The sequence below is a fragment of the Convolutriloba macropyga genome, chromosome 3 (assembly GCF_964194025.1).
Source record: "Convolutriloba macropyga chromosome 3, txConMacr16.3, whole genome shotgun sequence".
NCBI classification, from domain to species: domain Eukaryota; kingdom Metazoa; phylum Xenacoelomorpha; order Acoela; family Convolutidae; genus Convolutriloba; species Convolutriloba macropyga.
Genome location: NC_134470.1, coordinates 82,259,232 through 82,283,275, shown reverse-complemented (window position 1 = coordinate 82,283,275; position 24,044 = coordinate 82,259,232). Strand labels below are relative to the sequence as shown.

The 24,044-nt window shown below is 35.8% G+C and overlaps 1 protein-coding gene across 1 annotated transcript; it reads left to right on the top strand.

Annotated features, from left to right (window-relative positions):
• Positions 1-1,373: 1,373 nt before the first annotated feature.
• On the top strand, positions 1,374-12,125 carry LOC142336763 (uncharacterized). Its single transcript, XM_075385675.1, has 4 exons — positions 1,374-1,576; positions 2,684-3,130; positions 7,492-7,748; positions 11,887-12,125. The coding sequence occupies exons 2-4, from the start codon at positions 2,814-2,816 to the stop codon at positions 12,123-12,125; spliced, it is 813 nt and encodes a 270-aa protein (XP_075241790.1). The 5' UTR covers positions 1,374-1,576; positions 2,684-2,813.
• The last annotated feature ends 11,919 nt before the right edge of the window (positions 12,126-24,044 follow it).

Here is a 24,044-nt window from a genome sequence, read left to right as displayed (position 1 = left end):
GTGCTTTTTTGTGTTTTTTTTCGGCAGCCACCTTTTTGTTATGATTTGGGGGCTTGTTCAAATTCTCTGTTCTCTTTTCACTATCAGTTCAGGTTAACTGTGTCTCCACTTGGTTTTGGCAAACCATGTTTTTACTTGCTTGCAAGAACATTGTTTGTCAAAATCAAGTGGAGACACAGGGAACTTGAACTGATAGTAAAAAGGGAACAGCGAACTTGTACAAGCCCCCAAATCATCGCAAAAAATTGGTTGTCCTTTGGTGCTGTTACCCCCTTTTTTCCTATGGGTTGGGTTTCTACGGGCACACTAAGTGCCCGATGTTTCTTTCTGGTGGGCTCCTCTGCTAGGCTTGTTCTGCTTGCGCCACGTTAGGATTTAGGTGTTTTCTCTTTTTTCTCTCCCTTCCCCCTCCTAGGTGTTTGGCGCAAGCTTTAGGATTTGCTCTGCTTTGGCTTCTTTGGGTTGTTTGGGAGGGCGTATCCATGCACGTTTGTGCATGGAAGTTTTTCTGCTGTTCTGTGTTGTTCAGTTTTTTTTTTCTGTTCAGGAATAGACGACACTCCGAGGACGACACCCGAGGGTGACGATACGACACCCGAAGACGACACCCGAGGGTGACGATACGACACCCGAAGAACGATCAAGAAAAGAAAAAAAATGAGAAAAAGAAAAAAAAATCAAAAAAGGAATTGGCGCGAAGGACTCTTTCATGTGATAGATTGCTAATTCGATGTCGTTGTTTCTTTTTGTGATGCTTTTTTATTTTTTTAGATTCAATTGTTGACGTTTTCAAAAGGTTTTGTTGCTAAGATAGGACTTAGGATAAGGACCTAGGACGGCTCTTTCGGCTATTTTTGAGCGCTTTTTTTAATGTTTCTTTAATGTTTTTTGAGCCGATTTTTTTCTTCCAAAAAAAGTTAATCTTGCAAGTTCTTGCAAGAATCTTGCAAGAAAAAGTTAATTCTTGCAAGATTCTTGCAAGATCTTGCAAGAAAAAGTTAATCTTACAAGATCTTGCAAGAATCTTGCAAGATCTTGCAAGATTAACTTTTTTTCCGACTCGGGATTATAAAAGGATCAATTTGGGTATTTAATTCTGGGTGAATGTGTCTGCTACACTTTTCCAATATAATGTAATAATTATATATACTAATTTTAGTATTAAAATTTCAACTGACAAAAGCGTTGAAAAGACACTTTTTTCTAAACGATCTGAGACCGAATTAGCTATTGTTGTTGTTAAATCACAAAAGAAACGTTTTTTTTCCTCCTATGGAAAAATTGGGGCTGTCTGGAATTTTTTAGGTCAACCAAATGCTTTAAAAAGAACGCGCCCTCCATCATAATCCCTTTATATTCTGCGCTGAGAAATGATACTTTTTGGTTTCAATTTTGTTTTATTGACTGCCTGTGCATTGGTCCCTACCATCCATAAAAGAGGTGAAAACGACTATGTTTGTCCATGTCCCAACCTGTTCAAAAAGGTACCAGGAGTCCCATTCAAATGCTATTCCGTATCATTTAACAAGTGGAACCTGATAAGAGCATCGTTTGCAAGCAGCTTCTGTCAAGATAGGTTAGTCAACAATTTCTCCAAAATTTTTCCCCAACTCATACATGAAAATTTTATGAAATAACACAAAGGTTATTCATTCATGTATTTATCGGTAGCATTTAATTCACCCTGCAAAACTTGTAAAATATACAATTTCTTGTCTACATTTTCCCTTTTGCACTTAAACCTAGACTATGAAAACACAATTTATTCTTGATTCTGAATCCGGGATAAAAAAATTTTTCTTGTGTGCGGTTTGTAATTTGCTCGGTTTGTAATTGTAATAAACAATAATTTGCTTCAAGGATGTTTTCGAAAAAAACTTAACCTGATTTTCTTTGCCTTGATTGATATCTTGCAAGATTCTTGCAAGTTTTGAACTCACTAATCACTAGGGTGTGCATTGCAAAATTTACTTCCAGAAGATTATAAAATTTTGGCGAAACCGGTGCGAGTTGCAAGGCCTGCTCAGCACTTCTCCAGTGAAATGCAAGTCCCAAGTTATCAGATAAGTGCTGATAACATATATTTTTTTTTTACGTCTTAGCAGTTGGCCAAGACTTGTCAAGTCTGAATCAGGATCTGGCGAAGACTTGATTAACCTAGAGTGAGGTCCATACCATGATTGGACACGTCTTGATTCATTTTTTAACAGAGATCTGTCAAGTCTTGAAAACTTATTAGAAAACGATGCATATTGGTTACTGTACCAATAACTTTAAAAATTTATTCAATTTGCAAATGGCAGCAAAAGTTGTCGATTAATTTTTGATTTGCACTTTTTGAGAAACTATAAACAAAAACAAGCAGTTGGCAATTTAAAATGTGACATATATTCAATCAGAGCTATTTTTTCTCTGCGATCAACACGACGCGTGAATCTCATGTTATATTGGAGTGATCTAGGAATTTTTTCCTTTTTCTCTACTGGTAATATTTTGTTTTGGAGATTTTTGAGGGCAGGTCATTTCAAATAGTTGCCTTTCTATTGCGCTATTGAACTAACGAAAATGAACAATTTTAAATCTAGTGCACATATACAGTACTGCTCAAGTTAAAATCAAGAGACAAGTGAAGCATCCACAATCTTTTTTCAACTGGCTTCTAACTGGCGCCGTTTTATTTTAGAGACGCTATTTTGTTCGAACCGGTAAGTAATGAAGAGGCAGATTGCGTTGCCGGGAATCTCAGGCGAGTTTACAGTCCCACAGACCGTTTCTTTATTGGGTATGCAAGGAAACCGTCATTAGTTTCATTAATGCAATGTGAAAATGTAACAGAACCTGATTTCCACAGTGTCTCAACTTGTACGGAGGTTCCAGACAGCATGAAATGGGCTCCTGGTCGGCCGGATGAAAGGGGAGACTACGAGTTTTGTGTGGAATATATTCGGGGCTATGGAATGAATGATGTACGGTGTGAGAGTAGTTTTGTCAAATGGATTGTTTGTCAGTACACGCGAAACTGTCCATCTGACTTCGAAATGGCAAACGGCATAAGTGACAAATGTTTCATGGTTCAATCGGCCCATGGACACAAAGGAGCTAAAAAGGCAAAAGAATTCTGCGAAGCTAGGTATAATTTCTATACAATTTTAACTCAAAACTTGATATCCTGCAAGTTATATCTATCAACAGCCAATGGTTTTTCTCTTTTTATTATATCTTATCGAAACAAGTGGGTCGCGTTTCCTACTATTGGAATAAACAAATGGAATATTAAATGGAAAAGAAGTGCCTGTTTCTGTTTCTCTTGCATGCTATGCAGAAAACATCGCTATTGGCTGTCTATGACATTAAAACGAAGGACAGTTAACCGAAAGCTTTAAGCAGCTGGACGGTAATTGGAAAAAATTTATTTCAAAACTGGATTTACATTTACAAACGCAGTTATCCCTTGAAAAAAAAATTTAGTCGTGATAATATTTTTGGTTCTGACATATTCATATAAAGTGCCATCAGCCTCTTAGGCATAGCGAAAGCCTTCTTGAGAACAATTTCTTGATTTTTTATGTTAAAGCCCATGAAAAATTTTCTTTAAACACTCTATGTATGGTTGTCAATATTTGAAGACTTGAGTCCCACATGTTATCAGGGATTCAGTTATCGTAGGGTTCATCAAATTCACCTACAACTCTTATCTTTCGCGCGGGGTATCACAATTTTTAGCAAATTGGTACCATATACGGTTGCCACTTGTTTCTTACATGCTTTATAAATTGTTCTTTCGTGATTTTTATATGGTTTTTCATGATTTTCTACGATTTTATTACCGTATCGAGATTGCCATCAGAAGTTTTGAGTTCCTTCAAAGTCCTTGCGTTTTTCAAATAGGCTTAAAATTTCGGAAAATGTTCGTTTAAAGGTTCTTTTTTATGTTCTTTTTCCACTCGATTTGTTACTTGTTAATAGTTTTTAAAAGCAACACAAATCAGACTGGCCCTGGATATGATTGCCAGGATATCGTGCCAAATTTTTTTTCAATTTTGTCGTTGAGTGCATTACGATTCAGTGCTCATTTTCCAATTTTTTAAAATATTGTTAGACCGACTTTGATTTTATCATGGTCATGTATATGGTTGCCGAGTCCATATATGGACCATAGAATCCCATGGACGATAGACTCACTATAGATTCAATATATGGCGTCGATATGGTTAACAAGAAAAATTTACGTCGACCAACCCGTGAATATTATCGGAAGCGTTCTTTCAACTTTGTATTCATTGTCGGTTTTTTTGAAGAGGAAAAATCACTTTCGGTCTTCTGTCTGGTCCCCCGTTGTTACATGGACAACCTCATTACCAATAATAATATCAATCTATTTCAAATTAAGGACAACAAGTCTACCAAAAGTGGGATATCCAAACTCTGTTGGCACATATTATTCAAATAGATTGGGAGTTTGAACAGAATTTTTCTCAAACTCTTCAAAAGGTATCCCAGGTTGAAGTCCGCGACCCAAGACAAGTATGGGCCAGACGGACCTGGTTCGTGGACGGGGGGGGTCCGGTGCGACCGAGCTCAAAGTCTGGATGAATTTTCGGTCGCGCCGCTCCGTCTGGCCCATACCGAAATTGGGTCTGTTATGTCTGACCCATACCTGAATTGGGTATTTTCGGTCTATTGGTCTGTTTCGTCTGGCCCATACCCAGTCGCGGGTCTGTTCGTTCTGGCCCATATCCAATCTTTCGTCTGTTTCGCCTGGTCCATACCCAGGCTTCGGCCTGTTTGGTTCTCTTATGAAAAGCTGTCTAAACTCATCCATTGAGTCAGAAAATACACTAAAGGGTATACTAAGTAAAATTTGTTGTCAACAGTTGCGTTTAGTTTTCTCTGCTATACATTCATAATTGGTTTTTCCTTAGATGAACTAAATAGTGCAAACATCAGTTTTTATGAAATGAATATATTATAGCAAAAGAGTAATGCAAAATGAATATATTATACATCTGGCCCAGGTCTTGGGTCTGTTCAGTCTGGCCCAGTGTTGGCCTTGGGTCTGTTCGATCTGGCCCAGGTACTGAGTCTTTTCGGTATGGCCCAGGCATGATCTTGGGTCGGTTTCGTCTGGTCCAGTGTTGGCCTTGGGTCTGATCGGTCTGACCCAGGGTGACCAAGGTCTGTTCTACTTGGCCCATATCTGAATTCGGTTCTGTTCTGTCCGAACCCCCCTGTCCGCGACCCAAGTCCGTCTGGCCCATACCTGTCTTGGGTCGCGGACTTCATCCTGGGATGTATGTATGCTGACCAATTATCAGATGAATATATCCCTTTCATTTACAAGATTGATTGGGGAGGTTACCAGTTGTTTGATTTTGAATAGAAAAATGACAAAATCGCTATTTAGTTCAAACGGGTCGTTGCCTTAATTTTTAGAAGGCACGATTGGTGAGGTTTAAGCGCCTCAGTATAACACGGTGTGAGGTACACAACAAAAGGCAGCTCTAGCAATATGAAACTCTAAGAGCCTTGTCTCGACAAATCAGAGGGTATCGGAGTTTGGTGGCTGAAAAAATAAACATTGAATCAGTCTAAATAAATTCTATTTTTCTGGATGGCCAGTACTCTGCACATGTCCCAATTTACACTGGCTAGTCGTCACATTTGAGTAAAATTTCTTGCATGAAAAATAAAATTTCCGCCAAAATTGTTTGCTTTATATGCGATTCGAACTTCTGCGTGCGTAACTGTAATATTTAATAGGAGTAACAAGTCGTAACGACTAAGCTAAACAGGTTTTGTGTTAATTGCCTACAAACTAGCTTATATTAAAAGAGTGCATATACTGCTATAGTAATTACCAGTTATAAACTATAAAAGTATGACATTATTCTTCTCAGACTTTTTTTTGGGTTTTGAGTAATTTTCGGAATACACAAGATGGATTTATGCTGGGCGAACTCTACGACTTCCACATAATCACAATGGAGAAAAACTGAACAAAAAAATTTTAAGATTCTGGAGATGCAATGTTTCAAAACTGAATTAAACTTTTACTCCTGAAACGTGTTGGTTCAGCGCTGAAATTCTCTGAAACTCAATTCCGGGTACGTAAACTTCAACAAATCGCGACCTATCAGACAGGCACGCTCACTGAAAGTCTGACGCCAACCAGTCAGCTCTTGAAGTAGCACAGGGCAGATATGGTCAAGCAATTTTATTAATGTTTTTAGCAAACAACTAAACCTTAAAAATGACTGAAATACTTTGCCTGTTGATCTAACTTCCGGTGAAGTTTTGTTTTGACTTGCTTATGACTTTATTTTGCAATTGAAGACTAAAAATTTTCTTTTACAAAAGTTTTGAAGGTGATAGGCTGTTTATTAAGCGTTTTTAAGCCATTATAAAAAAAATTAATATGTAATAGTTATTAATATGTAATATTACAAAAAGATCAAAAACGTGGAAACTCAATTGTTCGAACTAAATTAGTAAAATATGTCCGCCCTGGTTTTCCGAACTTGACTCTCGTAGCGTTTCTACAGTGAACCAGCACATTCCAAGAGTTAAAACTTAGTGCAATTGCGGAGAATTGATGCTGCAGAATATTTCAAGTTTCTTTCTTTTTAGATTTCCCTCATTACGATTATAATGAAGTCATAGAGTTTGCCCAGGCTAATTTTTTACTGCACAATCTGAAATTTACTCATACATCAAATTGAAGACTGAGGAGAATAATGGGTTAATAGCGTAGCTTTTATCAAATAACTACTTTTTCCATGAACTAATCTCAAAGCTTAAGCGAGCGTCGGGGAAAATCTACTTGCAAAGTGCACTAGTATGAAAGAAAAGGAGAAAAAAATACAAAAATATTTTTTCTGTACAAGCAGACTTATGGCCAACGAGCAATGAATAAGTCTTTAGTGGTTACCTATCAAAAGGTCACGTGAAGTTTACAAAGTGGGCTTAGCGTTAACAGAGTTTACCGAACTGACAGAACCACAATCAACACTATTTGCTAACGCCAGTATCAAAAACATAAAATAAAGTCTTTGAGATGAAGCGCATTCCACTGTGAGAGATGAGGTTTTAAACAATGAAAACCTGAATTATAATTCGGCATATCACAAATGTTAAGTGGAGTATAATTGAAAAGTGAAATGACACTTTATGTTTTAGTTTTGGGTACGGCAGCAGATTCAACTTGGGTTCTTAATGTTTGGTCTACAGATCTCAACTTTTTTCACCTTTGAAAAGAATAAAAAATATGAGTTTTTCACATTATAACCCCCCCCCCCCAGCTTAGTGTTCAGATAACTTATAGCCCCCCAATCATGGTAAATATACCATTATGGGGGGCTATAATTTCCTGGGGGGGGGGGGGGGCTATAATGGGAAAGACCAAAAAATATGACAGCACGAAATTTTTTGCACTGTGAGTGTTTGTTAGCTGTTTGGATTCACTGAATGAAGTTGAAACTGTTTTTTTCTTAGGAATGCAATTCTCTACGAGCCCAAAAGTAGGGACGAGTTATTGAGACTGGAAAATCATTTCACACAGTTAAAAACCAGAGTCTACTTTGTCGGATACGTAGAACAGCGTTCCGGACTAGGCTGCGAGAACAAAGGTGATTTTGTTTATCACGGTATATCATCATGTACTGATGCACCAAAAGGATTGTTTTTCGAAAAGGAACCCAACAATTGCGAAGGCCTTGGCGAATGGTGCGTAGTGTCCAGAGAGCACGGAGGTGAAAGATATCTGAACTTCAGAAGTTGCAATTTTACCGGGGTTGATTTTGTTGTTTGCCAATTTAACAAACACTGTGGAAACTAATTAAACCATCGCACTGACATATCATTAACCAGAGTAATTATAATCCCCAGACCAAAGTGACCTCTAATCAAACGATTGTGCACCCGAACCAAATCCCAGACCCTGTAATTTTGGTCTGGGAACACACGGTGTGCGTTGGACTTGGTCTGATCAGAGGTCACCTCCGGATGGCACCTCAACCTGGGTAATCTTGTTGATAATGATAATTGAAAAGACAATGAAGTATATCATGACAGAAGCGACATCAGAAATTAATGAGGATAGGTTTGTTCCAAAACAAATTACGTTAACGTAGGCAACTTGCTCACGTGTTTAATATCAGGCATTTATTTGACCTATTGCGTACAAAAACCTCTCGCTCAATCTTATTTGTTCACAGTAATTGATTTCCGAAGAAGTTTAAAAAATGACTGTAGTTGCTCTTGTCAAAAAATATTTAGGTTAATGCCATGTGGCGCTTTTAATTGAAGATATTGTCGTCTACTGATTTTCTGCTATGCTCAACAGTGAGGGGACTCTGTCGCCCAGAAGATCGATCAAATAAAATAAACCAAAGGTTTTTGAATTGGTGAAGCAAGTGCTACTTTGTTACTCTGCTATTTCCCCTCTTCCACTTTTGTATGCTGTTGCAAATTACATTGCCTTGAAGTAAGCTATTTGACAATGAGGCTCGTAATGTCAATTATAGTTATATTGATAACAATTGTAAGAAAATTACTTGCATATCAAGGGAAAGGACAGTCATCAGAAATTTTATGAAAATAATTAAAATAATAAAAATAACAGTATCGGTGAATCAGTTCCCAAAAGAACTGAATCAAAAACTCTCACAGTATCCCAACTGGTCTCGCAATTACAAACTTTCAGATTTCAATCCCACTCTCAATCTCTTCTCTGCTTTTCACAATTTTGAAAATTAGTCCCACAGAACCAACAACTTTCTCTCGCTTATGCAAAAATCTCTCCAGTGTCCAAGCTTTTGAATTCTCCCAAATTTCTCCAACGTCTTCCAAAATTTCTCTGTCTCTTCAATTTATACTCAATCAATACACTCTTATCCTGAGAAAACAAATCTTATTCTCTTAAATAAACAATGCAACTTACACTTGAAATTATCACATTCTGCAGGAGAGCTTTGTTTGCTATGCAAACAAACCAATATCAAATTATGATCTGTCCTTCAACTGCTACCAAGCATTTTTCTACTTTTTCTTTATCTTATGTACACGACCTCTGAACTCTTATGTAAACAAACCCACTCCGCTTTATCTCGTATATGCACTTGACATGTCAACCAATGTTTGCTCATTAAACATTGAACGTTGCTCTGAAAAATTTTTTTCCCTATATTTCCGCTATCAAATTATTAGCTGCAATCAATCCCTGCAAAAAATCGTGTGTTGAATAAATAACAAAACTCAACTCCAAAGCTACGAGCAATTGTTTTTCCGAGTTTCCACAATCTCATGCAATTCCTCAGTTAAAAACAACTGTCGAAAAGTCTAATATTCCCAAAAGCCCACAATCTGACCTCTAGTGGTCATTTAAAGGTCACCCGTTCAAAATGCGGGGTCAAGTTGATAAAAATAATTATTGTCATGGAAATTCCTCGCATAGTTGCACCTAACTTGAAAAAAATTCATGTCCTAAATCTCAATAGAACACGAGCAATAGCCGCGTGAACTTTTTATCGACCTCCCGGATGACCCCAAAATTTCAGAACTCAATATCTCGGGAAGTAGTGGTCAAAACGTGCCCGGATAAAAACTTCTAGTAAATATAGGGTGCCATCAACCTGCCAGCATACCAAATTTCTTGCCCTACGGATTAGCTGTTGCGAGTTTTTTTGCAATTTGAAATTTTTCAACGAGTTGTGGGTGCCGAAACCGGAAAAATCGAAGTTCGTTCAAATTGACCGGTGTGCGTATCTTTGTCACTAACTGTCTCGGGTTATCATTCTATTACCATTTCACAGTCATTCAGCCCTTCAAATAGAACATCTTCCTGTTTTTAGGCTGTCGGGTTATCCCGAAGCACCATTTTCCAGTGGCACCCGGAAGTTAAAAATAGCAACAATAGAAATCCCATCAAAATTTACACTAACCCTCCAAAATTCATAATGCTGCTACAAATACTCCACGAGCAATTCAACTTTTACATCCCGCAGCACCGGCGTTCGGTAGTTTCGTGGGGATTGATCGGGGGTCAAATCTGACCTCAAAATCGGATTCCTCGTGCCGAATTTATTCTACCCCCCAATTTTCAGCTCAATCCGACTTCAAATTTTAGAGAAATTACTATTTCAATTTAAGTGCTAACTATCTTCCGGCAAAAACAGCCTATTTATACCCAATAAGTTATCCTAACCCTTTTCCATGATTATATCATGCAATACTCCAGACTTTATACCCATTGCAGCCCTTACTTGGTCTTATATCATACTCAAACAGTCATTTTGCATCCAAAAAATTGAAAACCTTCAAATCACTCAAGCGTAAATAACTCGGTGTTGGGTGGTCGGATTGGCCCAAAAAGTATACCAGCGTGAAGGACCATTGGGTGAACATGGCATTAAAATTTGGTAAATGTCCACTGAATATAAGTCTACATGGGTGGTGCGGTTAAGATCTGCTTGGTGGTATTTTGAAAAACTGATAATTTATCTTTTTATTTACTGTATATCATCAAAACTCTACTTAACTAACTGAGATCGAAAAGGTGTAACCTGTTGCGCATACCTATTATGTATGGACAATCATTAGGGGAACATCCCCACAAAAATTTACAGTCCAATGATGAATATAACTTAAAGGTTTGGGGATGCCCATAATTTGCAGATTCGAAATCGCATTTTTATTTCCTTCAAATTGAAATTCAAATTCTGTATCTGGTTCACTTCAAATGTTCGCTCTCTAGTTTTCTTCCTAATTTAAATCACTCATTTCGACTGTGGCTTGATGCACAAATACAACTTTGCTAAGTAAACGAAATACATCGACAGCTCAATAAGCTTTTGTTCATCATTTTGTTTGTTTAAGATATATCACTCAACTCGTCTCTCTGGCGTCTTCCAAACAATAAATCTCTATTGAAGAAAGCTTATTTCGAACACCTTATTAACCTGTATAAGTTCGAAAACTCCAAAGAAGCGCAAACTAAAAGTCAAGGTTTTTACTTTTTGCTAATTCAGTTAATCAAGCTATGATAAAATCAACATGACTTTGAAGGCAAATTGAATTAGAATTCGAAATGTTGTTCCTAAAGTTTGAACTCGAGAGGGGCTTCATTAAGGAGCTTCAAACTTATCCATTCTTTGTTCCTGGCCGAATAAATTGCTTCATAGTGTCGCATTGCTTATAATTTTATAATTGTGCGGGACAAATTTGTTTCAGAAGTTTAAAAATTCATCAGTTATTTACAATATGTTGAGCATTTTATGAAGTATGACGGCCTGATTCTCTGAATTAATACAAGGAGCAAACTATTGATATAACTTGTATAATGCAGCAATCTGTAAAACTTGATGCATGGGGGATGGCTGCCCTCAATCAGTTTCTATTTTTGTTGCTTTTCAGTATGTTTGACTTCAAAATTATAACATTTCCCGAGATGCTTTAACAGCCATTTCTCCTGTAATCCTGCCATGACCTCTGTCCTGATGCTTCCAAACGGCTCCACCTCTCTTTCCGGCACAACGATCGGTTTTCCAGCAAGAGCTTTGCAATCTCCGGAAATGGCGATGCAATTGTTCTCTCCACTTTCTGCTCTCATCTTTCATCGAAAACCCGCCAGAGTCCTCCGTCCTAGACTGTTGATTATCATTAACCCACCTGTGCAACACTGCAGCCATTGACTTCTGATCGGAATTCTCTGTTCTCTCAATTCCAGCAATTTCCCCTGGATGCTCATCCCTGGGTTCGACAGAAACACTACCATTAAAAGCTGGCTATCATTCAATTGCGGTTGCACCAATTTCTTCAGCTCCTTTCCAAACTGTGCGAAATTACTTCGGTCACCTGCTGCCTTATCGTTTTGACCCTTCTATGTTTCAGATACCAAGTGCCGATCAACTCCTCCTGAACTTGTCCAATCCAGTGAAGTGTCCACAGTGCACTCGGTTGTTAACATTTGTGTCTCATCAGCCACATGTGTTGCATTGCACAACTTCTTGTCCAAACCTCCTGTCTTTAACTCTATCAAGCGCCAGGCTTCCAACATATCGGTTCTGCTAGCTTTGACACCACCGCCAAAGTTGCTCGCAATTTTAGTTACATTGTCGCAGGCTACTTAGTGCAGACTCGCGACAAAACGCGGCTCGCTTCTCGCATCGTTGACATCAAGTTTTTCTACATCCGAAAAATCTCCAAACAAATAGTCATCATCCGACTGTTCATCGCTTAGCTCCCCAGACTCTGGTGACAGTTTATAATCTTCTTCCATAGCTTGATGCGCATCTGGTCTACATGATTTTTTTTCTTCTGTCGGAATGTTTCTGATGCCACTGTTTTCATATTGGCTTAGCGCCAAGAATCCGTTTGGGCTTTTCAATTTTCCCTCGCGAAATTTCCAACACAATACTTTCAAGCTTTAGGTACAACAAAAACAGTACATAAAAAATCGTTCTAGATAGCAGATGAATTTTTGATCTAGTCGCAACCGGAAACCATCTGATAACTCATAAGAAATAGACAGGATTTCTTGAAAAGATTTTAATGGAAAGTCAAATCAGCAAAATCGAGAGAAAAACACATCACATATGGCATAATTTTCTGTTCTTCACTCGAGAACAACTTTAAAAGCGGAATAGAATTAGAGAAGTCATACAACAATACTAAGAAATGTTGCATTTTGCCAAACCACTCCAAACCCAGCTATTCAAATGTAGGATTAAATTGATGCTTTATGAATGCCTTTAATGTCTATAGTTTAGAAAGCGGTAACAATTTTGTTTTCATTGCCTTTATAATTCTTTCTTATTCATGCAAACAGAAAATCGGACGACTCAATTAAAATTTATTTAAATCATAAAAAAATATTGAAGGTAAGCAGAAAAAAATGATCCATTGCAAGATGCAGAAGACTATTTAGTGTAAAAATTGCTGAATATCCGGGTGGTTTTTTTAAAACAACTGATGTTGATATTGAAGGAATTAGATACGCAGCAATTTTTGATTTGTTTCCAAGGCAGTCGTATTCTTGAAAACCAGCTGAGATTGCTGACACAGACCCTGGTCTAGGTGTCATCGCTGAAAATAACTAAAAGATGTAAGATTTGCCGTGAATTCGAATAAAAAGTGTAAGATTTGCGCTAAGATTTCAACGCTAACAGCAGAATGCCGCCAAAAAAAAAATTTTCACCGCTAAATTTTACAAACATCTACCGCTAATTTCATGGCTTATGTTCAATTCACAGGAAATATCATTGCAGTTAGTGACATATGGAACATTGGGAAAAAATTTGTTGACATGCAGTTGGTGAGAGATTCCAACTCGTGTACGGTAGTTTCTTTTTTAAGAGATCCGGTGAATGAGGCGAAAAAAAATTCATCGTTGAAACCGCAAAAATGAATGCATTCAACGCTAAAAGATGCGATCGTTTTCCGGTGAAAAAAATTTTCACCGCTATTCACCGCTAATTTTACATTATTTCTTGTCCAAACCCCAAACCTCGACCTGGGGAAAAGGAAAGCATTCTATTTAGCTAACTGATCACCAGAGACTGCAAAATAAAACTGCGAAATTCTGCTAAAGATCTCAAAAGACTCTTTTATTAGATGTGAAACTATTCAACTTGAAGCTGAACCAGAAAATAAGTTTAGCTTTCAAATTTATTGGTTTGCAGCGTATCCTATGCTAAATTAAATACTACCAATTTTTCATTAGTTTTGTTAGGTTTAGTTTTGTGCTCAAAATCTGTTATTTTTTACAGAACTTTGAAGAACTACAGCCAATGGTTGAATGTTTTTCTTCAAACTTCAGTTGTCGTCAGAACTGAAAAACTCAAAAGAAAGCCAAATTTTCCTCGAAGATTAACAGAAAAGAGCAGCGTTTTATATAGCCAACAGAGTGGCAAATAAAATGCTTTAAAATTTTTTCAAATTTTTAAGTTAAATTTTATTTTAATTTCAACTACTGGGATATAAACCTTCAAAACAACGCCACATTGGCCTGGGTTGACGTAATATAGTCCGAAATTGCTTGAAAAAAAAGAAATGGAAAGTTCTCAAGTTTGTCTTCAAAATGATTTGCCATCAATGCAAATGATTTCTCTTCTATATTTCCTTTTATTGCAGTCATAAATACAACACTTAAATTAAGCACTCGTTGTGATAAACAACTTTAGGAGCATTATACAATTTATATGGGATGGTGTCAAACAGTCACAAGATCTCCCATTACAAATTGGGGTTAGAATATAGCTCGCAGATGAATTTACGAAGGAGTGGGAAAAGATTACTCTTGTCTTTACTCACTGATCAAATTGTTTTGAGTGAATCTGCTCTAATATTGGTCAGTGTTACAATTCCGCTCTAGAGCTGCTATTACTGATATTGAAAAAACTCTAAAAAAATTTTCACTAGCGCGTTGTCTCAAAAAAGTAACCTTAAATCAATTTCATCGGATTATATACCAAGAGCTAAAGTGAGCCGAACATACGATTCCTTAAAAACACAAAACGTTCAAAAGAAAGATGATTCCTGATGCTTTTTCAGGATAGTGTTTTTTGATGTTAAGCGAGCACAGACTGATTGCTCAATATTCAATTGAAAAAATCAGAATCAAATTTTGATTAGGTTTTCCGACATTTTCAATTTTTTCGGAGAAAATTTTGGCAGTGAAAAAATTTAACTAGCAGCAAGACAAATGTTATTGACTTATATAAGAATCAAACATAGAAGAAAAGAACAAAAGAACAATTAAAAAGCAATATCTTTAATTTTAATTAAAATTTTGAGAAAGCAGATTTAGCATAACTTAATCTCAGTGAGAGAATTTACAATTCCTTCACCTCATTGTTTTGTTTTGCGTGTAATTTTCAATCCGTAAAGTGATTTCGCTCAAGTATTAAGCTATGAAAGTCATAAGTGAAAGAGTTTACATAAAGTTAAGCGTGACGTGAGAAATAAGCCACAAGTTGATATTTTGGTACACAACAATTTTGTCTTCGGTGTTAAATAACCTTCGCGGAATCTTTTGAACTACAAATTTTGTCAGTTGAACAAGATAGAACGTTTCTTTTCCCATGTTACAGTATCATACTTCACCTTTTTAAGAGAAATTTTTCACAGTAAAATTAAGATTTTTTGCAATTTGATGTTTATCGCAATCATAGTTCAAAAAAATACGTGTTATAATATCTAGTCAATTATACGGAAAACTAAGCGAGATTGTTTTGAGAACAAAAAAACAGTTCAAAGAAAACGGAGTAAATTTGGCCACATTTTTGAAAAGTCTCTAAGGCCTCATTTTGAAAAGATAGATAAAATAGTGTCACATTTTTACTTTTGTCGCAAACTGAGCACTTAGGTGGTCCGAAGTTTTGGCAGGAAGATTGTTGTTTCAGCCGAATAGATCTGAAATTTTTACAGTTCTGTATTATTTTACAATTCTACAATCTGTAATTTTTTGTACAATTTTTGCACAAATTTCTGTTTTTGTACAATTTTTTAGGCAAATTCCTCGATTACGTGCTCTGGAAGAGCATTGATTGATCTATTAGCACTCGCGTCAAAGAATCAGCGCTAGAAATTGCTAAAATATGTAAGATTTGCGGTGAAATTGAGCATAAAGTTAAAGATTTGCGCTCAATGCGATGAGTGCGCTGAAAATAAAATCTTTTAAGCAGTGAAAGTTTTTCAACGCTACCAGCAGAATGCGACGGAAAAAAACACCGTTATCAGCAGAATGCGGTGAAGAAAGAATCTCACCGTTACCAGCAGAAAGCAGTGAAAAAAAATCACCACTGAAAAACGCAATTCTTTACCGCAAATCTTTCAAAAGTTTACCGTATTCAACGCTAAAAGATGCGGGCGCTTTGCGTTAAAAAAATGCTTTTTTTTTCACCGCTATTCAACGCTAATCTTACATTATTGATTGACCAAACCTCGACCCGGTCGCTGATTAGTAACTCCCGGAACCTTTTTGTTAGATGCTGTACAGGCTTAGCTGCGTCACGTATTCCCGGGTCGAGGAATTCGTCAAAATTTATGTAAGAAATGCGCTGACAACCGCTGAAAAAAAATATTTTCAGCGGATAAATCTTACATATTAATCCGCTTAATCTGCTGAATTTTCAGCACCTTTCTTACATAAATTTAGCACTTTTCAACACATTAGGCGGATAATTATGTCAGATTAAAATGTGTTGAAATCATATAAGAAAGGTGTTGAATCAGCTGAAATTAAAATTTTCAGAAGTACTGAAAATATGTAAGAAAGGTGCATAATCAAATGCTGATTTTATGTAAGAAATGCGCTGAAAGGTGCTGAAATGTTTTTTTTTTCAGCGGATTCACCAGGTGCTGAAAATATCTAAGAAAGGTGCTTAATCATATGCTGATTTTATGTAAGAAATGCGCTGAAAGGTGCTGAAAATTTTTTTTTTCAGCAGATTCACCACCAAATTCTTAATTTTCAGCGCATTCAGCACAATTCTTACATAATTTCAGCGCATTCAGCGGATTTCTTACAAAAATATCCGCTTACAGGTGCTGACCCCTCGAGCCGGGTTTGTTACATAGTTATTTTGCCAGGCCTGTCGCTTTTTTCCGTGACTATTCACACGGAATAAGAAATCGATTTTAGGTCTTTTCCGCAAACGGTGTCGTTGACTGAAAAATAGGTAAATACTCTAAACTCAGTTGCATCTGATTTGCTTGAAAATAAATTAGATTATAACTGTCTTACTTTCATGGATATCTTTTGTGCCTAAACTTGGTGCTTATACACTATATCGTGCCTATACACTACATCGTGCAGTCACCAGACCATCGTGCGTTCATCCGTGTTTCCTGACCGTGTAATTTTGAACTCACGACACCCCCTTCGTGCGATCATTTCGGTCTGGACATATCTGGTTTCGGTCTGGGACCTCAGCCTTGGTAGAGAAAAATTTAAGCGCGAATTTTGATGATTTGCTGTTAAAAGTTTCACGGACTTGTTGGTTGTACAGGGTGAAAAGATATCAAAATTTTTGATGGAAATTTATTCTTAAGCCAATTGATATAAAAGGGATTTCAGTCGGCTAATATTATATTAAAATAAAGACCTTAAACATATTGACAACAATGTACCTTGAGCCATGCAATTCATGTTCCCTCAAAAGACATGACCGAACCATTTTTCTCATCCGATGACTTGGAAAGAGTTTTGATCTTTTCCGTTTGTGCCCTCCATCGCCCCGGCTTAATTGTCCATATTATTTGCACCCCCTGAAAAAACGCACGTGCCATATTCTTACATACCGTCCTAACAATGAAATGACGCGTGCTCCGTAAATTTTGTTGAAAGCTTAGGGTCTTTCTCATTATACCCCCATCTTAGTGGTCAGGTAACCTATAGCCCCCCATCATGGTAATTATACCATAATGGGAGGCTATAATTTCAGGGGAGTTCTAAAATGAGAAAAATCCAAAGAATGTATGGTCTGCGGGGAAAATCAAGAATAAAATATGGTCAGAATTCTCGGTGCAGTGATATTAGCTGTAGTAATTGTTGACACGATTCAATTAGAAAAGAGTTCAGTTCTTTTCTACCAATTTTAGCTGGTACATGTGTTTCAATGTGGATCTTTTCCGTTTGTGCACCCCCCGCTTAGTGGGCACATATTATTTGCGCCCCCAGACGCGCCTGCATTATTTTTACATATTGATTTACTATGTAATGGCACGTGCTCCGTAACTGGGGGGCGCATAACGCACTGGTGGGCACAAATGGAAAAGATCCTGCAATGTTTATAGGCAAACAAACTTTAATTTTTCGCGGTGAGATGACTAACTGTGTGTCTGCTCAGACAAAAATGTTTAAGAGCGGTTCGGCTGCCGTGTCCAAGTCTGACATGTTCAGCGCAGAGAAATGGGAGGTGAACTGATCGCTCTGGCAATGTTCTTTTATCCTTGACAATTACTCGTGCATTTTATCTGGAGGGTTTTAAATGCGAGTACAAATAGGGTACACCTAGATTCAATTACAGATACCACCTAGATTCGCGGGTTGACCCATTGGACTGTTTTTCAGCCAATTTTAAAATTTTTTATGATCCTTGCATGTTTCTATGGCGTTTTATGGTTGATAAATTTTTATTACGGTGGTCAACCGGAGTTATTTTTTCAGTCAAAAACAGCAAAATTACAAGCCAAGCTCTTTTGAATGTAAAATGTTTTCGTTCCTAAAAACAAAACAGAGCCAGAAGATATCCGGAAGCGACTCGATTCTGACCTTCTACAAAAAAATTTAGGTATAGCCGAAAACACTTTTGTCTTCAAACAGTTCCTTAACGGCGGGCCAATTTTGTAGAGTAGCCAGGCTGAGGTGCGCTCGCAATCGTCCTGATCGGAGCATTTTGAGCACACACTGGGGTACTTTGCGCTCTGAAATACAGGACATTTTTGAGCGCATGAGCTTGCCTGACTCTGACCAGATTCGGATCCAAACGTACTTCGACCGCATTTTGGTGCTGAAAAGGCACAATTAAATAAATCCAAGAAATTTAGTGCATTGCTTCTTGCTTTGACGGCTTTGACACCGGTTTTTGGGGAAAAATTAATTTGATTTGTTTAGATTTGTCTGTATTTGTCGTCTTTTCTTCTTGTACGAAATATTCAGAATAATTACAGATCTCAATGAAGTTTTGTGTAGAAATAAATTAACATATTTAACACTTTTAGTTAATATTTTAAACTTTTGCTTTTTTTTCTTTTTTTGTCAAGTTGTTACTTTGTCTCATGTTTGGACGTCACGTATTACACTATTCGTGTTCATAGAAAAAACAATTGAGTATACCTTATCCATGGGATAGACTAAGGTTTCAAGAGCTTCGACACCGTTTGCCTTATCTATTCAAGACACTTGTTTTTTTTATTTTTTTGCGGGGAAAAACTTCCCTTTCACAACTAGCAGATTATGCATTTCTTTATGAGTATACCAAAGCTTTATATACCAATGAGTATATATTTTCTCTGCAATGACATTTTCCTATTTTTAGGATTCAAAAGGCTCTGAAAAAAGGTAGACAATGTGTAACGTCTCCTAAGATATCTAAGACGAATTAGAAATGGTTTTTCTTCTATCGGAAAATAAATGTTCTTTTGTTTTATGGAAAAAATGAGTCTGTCTGAAACTTTTTCGGTTAACCAATTATTTTGAAAAATACACTCCCTCCATCAGAGTTCGATTGATCACTGCTGAGCAATGATGACTGCGCTCTTTGGTTTAAGTACCCTTTTTGACTGCTTGTACATTTATTGCTACAATCAACAAAACGATGGAAACGATGAAAATTGACCCAGCCCTAACGCGTTTGAAAGGGTCACAGGAGTCCCGTGGAAATGCTTCTTTGTCGCAGAAGCGCGGGGGAGCAAAACAGCGGGAGGTACAAGGAAGTTCTGCAAAAATAGGTGAGCGAAAGTTAAACATTCACATGCTAATCAACATCGTTTATTTCACCTGGTAAGTTTTTTTTAAAAAAATTATACATTTTGCGTATTTGGCAGATTTCATCTCTCCTTTGAAACATTTTGGCAGAATTTTTAAGTCAGTCAATGCCTCGAGCGCTCGTTCCAAAAAAAACAGATATGAATACCCTTGTTAAGATTTCGACTTTATGAAAAGACCTATGGAGTTTACCTTTCTTCTGCTCTTTTCAACAAATGTATAGGTTTTCCTAAAGTCGACCGCGACCAACAGTGATCGACACATTTTCCGTATTTGCACAAAATACATAACGAATTGATTTTATCATGCTCTGCCTAGAAGAACTGCATTATTAAGTTTGAGTTTTTTGGGCACTCTAGTTGGTCAAATTATGCCTGCTCATGGCTGAGCTTGACCAATGTAGGCGAATCCAAAGTCGGCCATCACCAATATCGGGCGACCTAAAGTCGACCTTGAACATTGAGGTTGGCCCAAATTCTGATCATATCTATTATCGGTCAGTAATGTGTTTATGGCTGCCTCCGTCCCAAAGAGACAGAGCTTTCCTGAAAAGTATTACATTATTACAGATTGGGTTATATTAAATTTTTCACTTTTTTAATTTAGTTTAAATAATGACTGAAAAGCATGAACGTCAGTTAACACCCAATTTACCCCATTTCAGGTGCTGAATCGGGTGTTAACTGGTTTTCTTGTTTTAGGTACTACTATACATAATCAATAACAACTAGCTCTTATCTTACTTTAAGGTTAATATTATTAAAAAAATTTAACATAATTACCCGGGCCGAGGAATTTAGCCTAATTTATGTAAGATCAGCGGCAACTAGCGTTGACAAGTCGGAAAATTCACCGCAAATTTCTTACATAATTTTGCGCTGAATGCGTTGAATTTAAAGACAAAAATTCAACGCATTCAGCGCAAAATTATGTAGGAAATGGCGGTGAATTTTCCAACTTGTCAACGCTAGTTGCCGCTGATCTTACATATTTAGCGTTGAATTTAGCGTGGATCTTACATATTTAGCGTTGAACTTAGAGTAGATCTTACATATTTTTGCGTTGAATTTAGCGTTGATCTTACAAAAAATCAACGCGCAGAACTCTGTGTATGGGACTCGAACCACTGACCTCCTGTTTACTTGTCGCCTCTTCTACCTATGCGCCACCGTACCTTGGTTTCCTTAAGAGCCGCAATCCTTATAAAGCGTAGATCTTACATATTTTGCGTTGAAATTAGCGTAGATCTTACATATTTTGCGTTGATATTAGCGTAGACCTTACATATTTTGTATTGAATTTAGCGTAGAACTTGCATACATTTCGTTGAATTTAGCCTAGATCTTACATATTTTTCGTTGAATTTAGCCGAGATCTTACATAGTTTCAACGTATTCAACGCATTTATCATGTGAGAAGTACTGGGAAAAATTTAATTTTTTTTTTAACTTTTGAAAAAAATTTGAATTCCTAAAATGGTCTGAAATGGTTTTTGCACCGTAAGAGAGTAATGGTTATTTTTTGCTGACTTCATTTTTCTCAATTGTGCATTATAGGGGTCGAAACAGAAAAAAAAATTTCGAAAAAAAACTTGGAAAATTTGAAATCTTCAAATGGTCTGAATTGGATTTTGCACTAAAAAAGAGCCCTAAAAAGCATTTTTTCTGACTTCTTGTTACTCACCTTTGGAGTATAGGGTTCGAAATAGTGAAAAAATTAATTTTTCGAAAAAAAACTTGAAAAAGTTTTGAAATCGTAAAATGGTCTGAAACGGATTTTGCACTATAAATGAGCACCAAAAAGTGATTTTTCTCACCTGTGCAGTATAGAGTCGAAACAGTTAAAAAATCAACTTTTTGAAAAAAAAACTTGAAACATTTGAAACCGTAAAATGGTCTCAATTGGATTTTGCACTATAAAAGAACACTAAAAAATGATTTTTCTCTGACTTCACGTTTCTCACCTTTGCAGCATAGGGGTCGAAACAGTGAAATTGATTTTTCGAAAAAAAACTTTGAAAAGTTTTGAAATCGTAAAATGGTCTTAAAAGGATTTTGCACTATAAAAGAGCACTAAAAAGTGGTTTTTTTGGTGACTTCGCTTTTCTCACCTGTGAAGTATTGAGGTCGATACAGTGAAAAAATTGACTTTTGAAAAAAACTTGAAAAACTTTGAAATCATAAAATGGTCTGAAATGGAATTCAAAAAATTTAACCTTGAATTTGTAAGATCTAGGCCATAATTCTACGCAAAATATGTAAGATTGGTGTTGAATGCGTTGAATTTATGTACGATCTACGCTAAACTCAACGCTAAATATGTACGAACTACGCTAAAATTCAACGCTAAATATGTAGGATCTACGCCAAAATTCAACGCAAAATATGTAAGATTGGCGTTGAATGCGTTGAATTTATGTACGATCTACGCTAAACTCAACGCTAAATATGTAAGATCTACGCTAAAATTCAACGCTAAATATGGAAGATCTACGCCAAAATTCAACGCAAAATTATGTAAGATTGGCGTTGAATGCGTTGAAGTTATGTAAGATATACGCTAAATTCAACGCTAAATATGTAAGATCTACGCTAAAATTCAACGCTAAATAAGTAAGATCTACGCCAAACTTAAACGCAAAATATGTAAGATTGGCGTTGAATGCGTTGAATTTATGAAAGATCTACGCTATATTCAACGCTAAATATGTAAGATCTACGCTACAATTCAACGCTAAATATGTAAGATCTACGCCAAAATTCAACGCAACATTATGTAAGATTGGCGTTGAATGCGTTGAATTTATGTAAGATCTACGCTAAATTCAACGCTAAATATATAAGATCTACCCTAAAATTCAACGCTAAATATGTAAGATCTACGCCAAATTTCAACGCAAAATATGTAAGATTGGCGTTGAATGCGTTGAACTTATATAAGATCTACGCTAAATTCAATGCTAAATATGTATGATCTACGCCAAAATTCAACGCAAAATTATGTAAGATTGGCGTTGAATGCGTTGAATTTATGTAAGATCTACGCTCAAGCGTAGATCTTACACAAATTCAACGCATTCAACGCCAATCATACATAATTTTGCGTTTTTTAGCGTTGACACCTCGGCCCAGGTAAACAATTTAATTAAAATAGAACTCAAATTCACCATCAGCACCTCAAATACCTTTATCATCAAATGCATCAATAGCCATCTTATATTGTTCTATAGTTTCTAAATGATGTTTATTACTATCAATAGTATAATTAGTTACATATTTACTTTCACCTCCATATATAGCGTTTTTATAATCTTCAATTGTAAGTCGGTTTTTAATGGTAGCTTTAGTTATTCCTTGAAACTTTTTCTCTTCTTCGCCTTTAACTGTAGTGAAACAATATGCTTTAGCTTCAAGGAAACAGGCTTCTATAATAGTATCATTAGGTTTTTCATCTTTCATATTACCCAATTCAGTGGTATTTAATATACCTTTTGTTTTATTCATTTCAGCTTCTATAGTAAATCCAAAGGAATATTAATATTTATAAATATACTATCAGTATCTGTGTAGTGATAACTACAAAATAATTCCTTCTCAATGTAATCATATATAGCTTCATACATAAATAGTTTAGCTTTTTCTAATATAACAAATCCAATATAAATAATTTTACTCCAATCTAACTCAACATTTCCTCTTGTTTTGTGCACAGCAACTAAGTCATCGTCAAACTCTACAGCCTACTTGAAGTTAATATTTTGAGGTTTAGTTGATATCCGGTTTTGTTCGAAACTGTTCACAGGATCACAATATTAGATACCATCTTCCTGTCCAACTTAGAAGTACAAGCATTGAAAATGTGACATGAAAGAGTTCTACATGGTATTGTTCGTGATAAATCACCAATAGGTGAAGCAAGTTGTACATATTTGATCGGCAGTTTGTTTCATATGTTACTGTGTTAGTGCCAACTAGTACTGAGCGAAACTCGCTTAGTCAGGAAAGAGCTTAGTTGCAGTTCTGCCTTCGTTAATTCAATGTAAAGCTGACAATTCAAGATTCATTTTTGCTCCTTTTGCGCGTGCGCTTATTGCACATACACACAAAAATTATTTTTATTTTTATTATTTTTATTATTATTTTTATTATTATTATTGTTTTTATTATTATTACGATTACTAATATTATTATTATTATTATTATTATTATTATTATTATTATTATTATTATTATTATTATTATTAATAATATTAATATTATTATTATTTTTATTATTATTATTATTTTTATTATTGTTATTATTATTATTATTATTATTATTATCATTATTATTATTATTATTATTATTATTATTATTATTAATATTACTGTTATTATTATTATTATTTTATTATTATTATTATTATTATTATTATTATTATTATCATTTTTGTATTTATTATTATTACTATTATTATCATTATTATTATTATTATTATTATTATTATTATTATTATTATTATTATTATTATTATTATTATTATTTTTATTATTATTATTATTATTATTGTTATTATTAT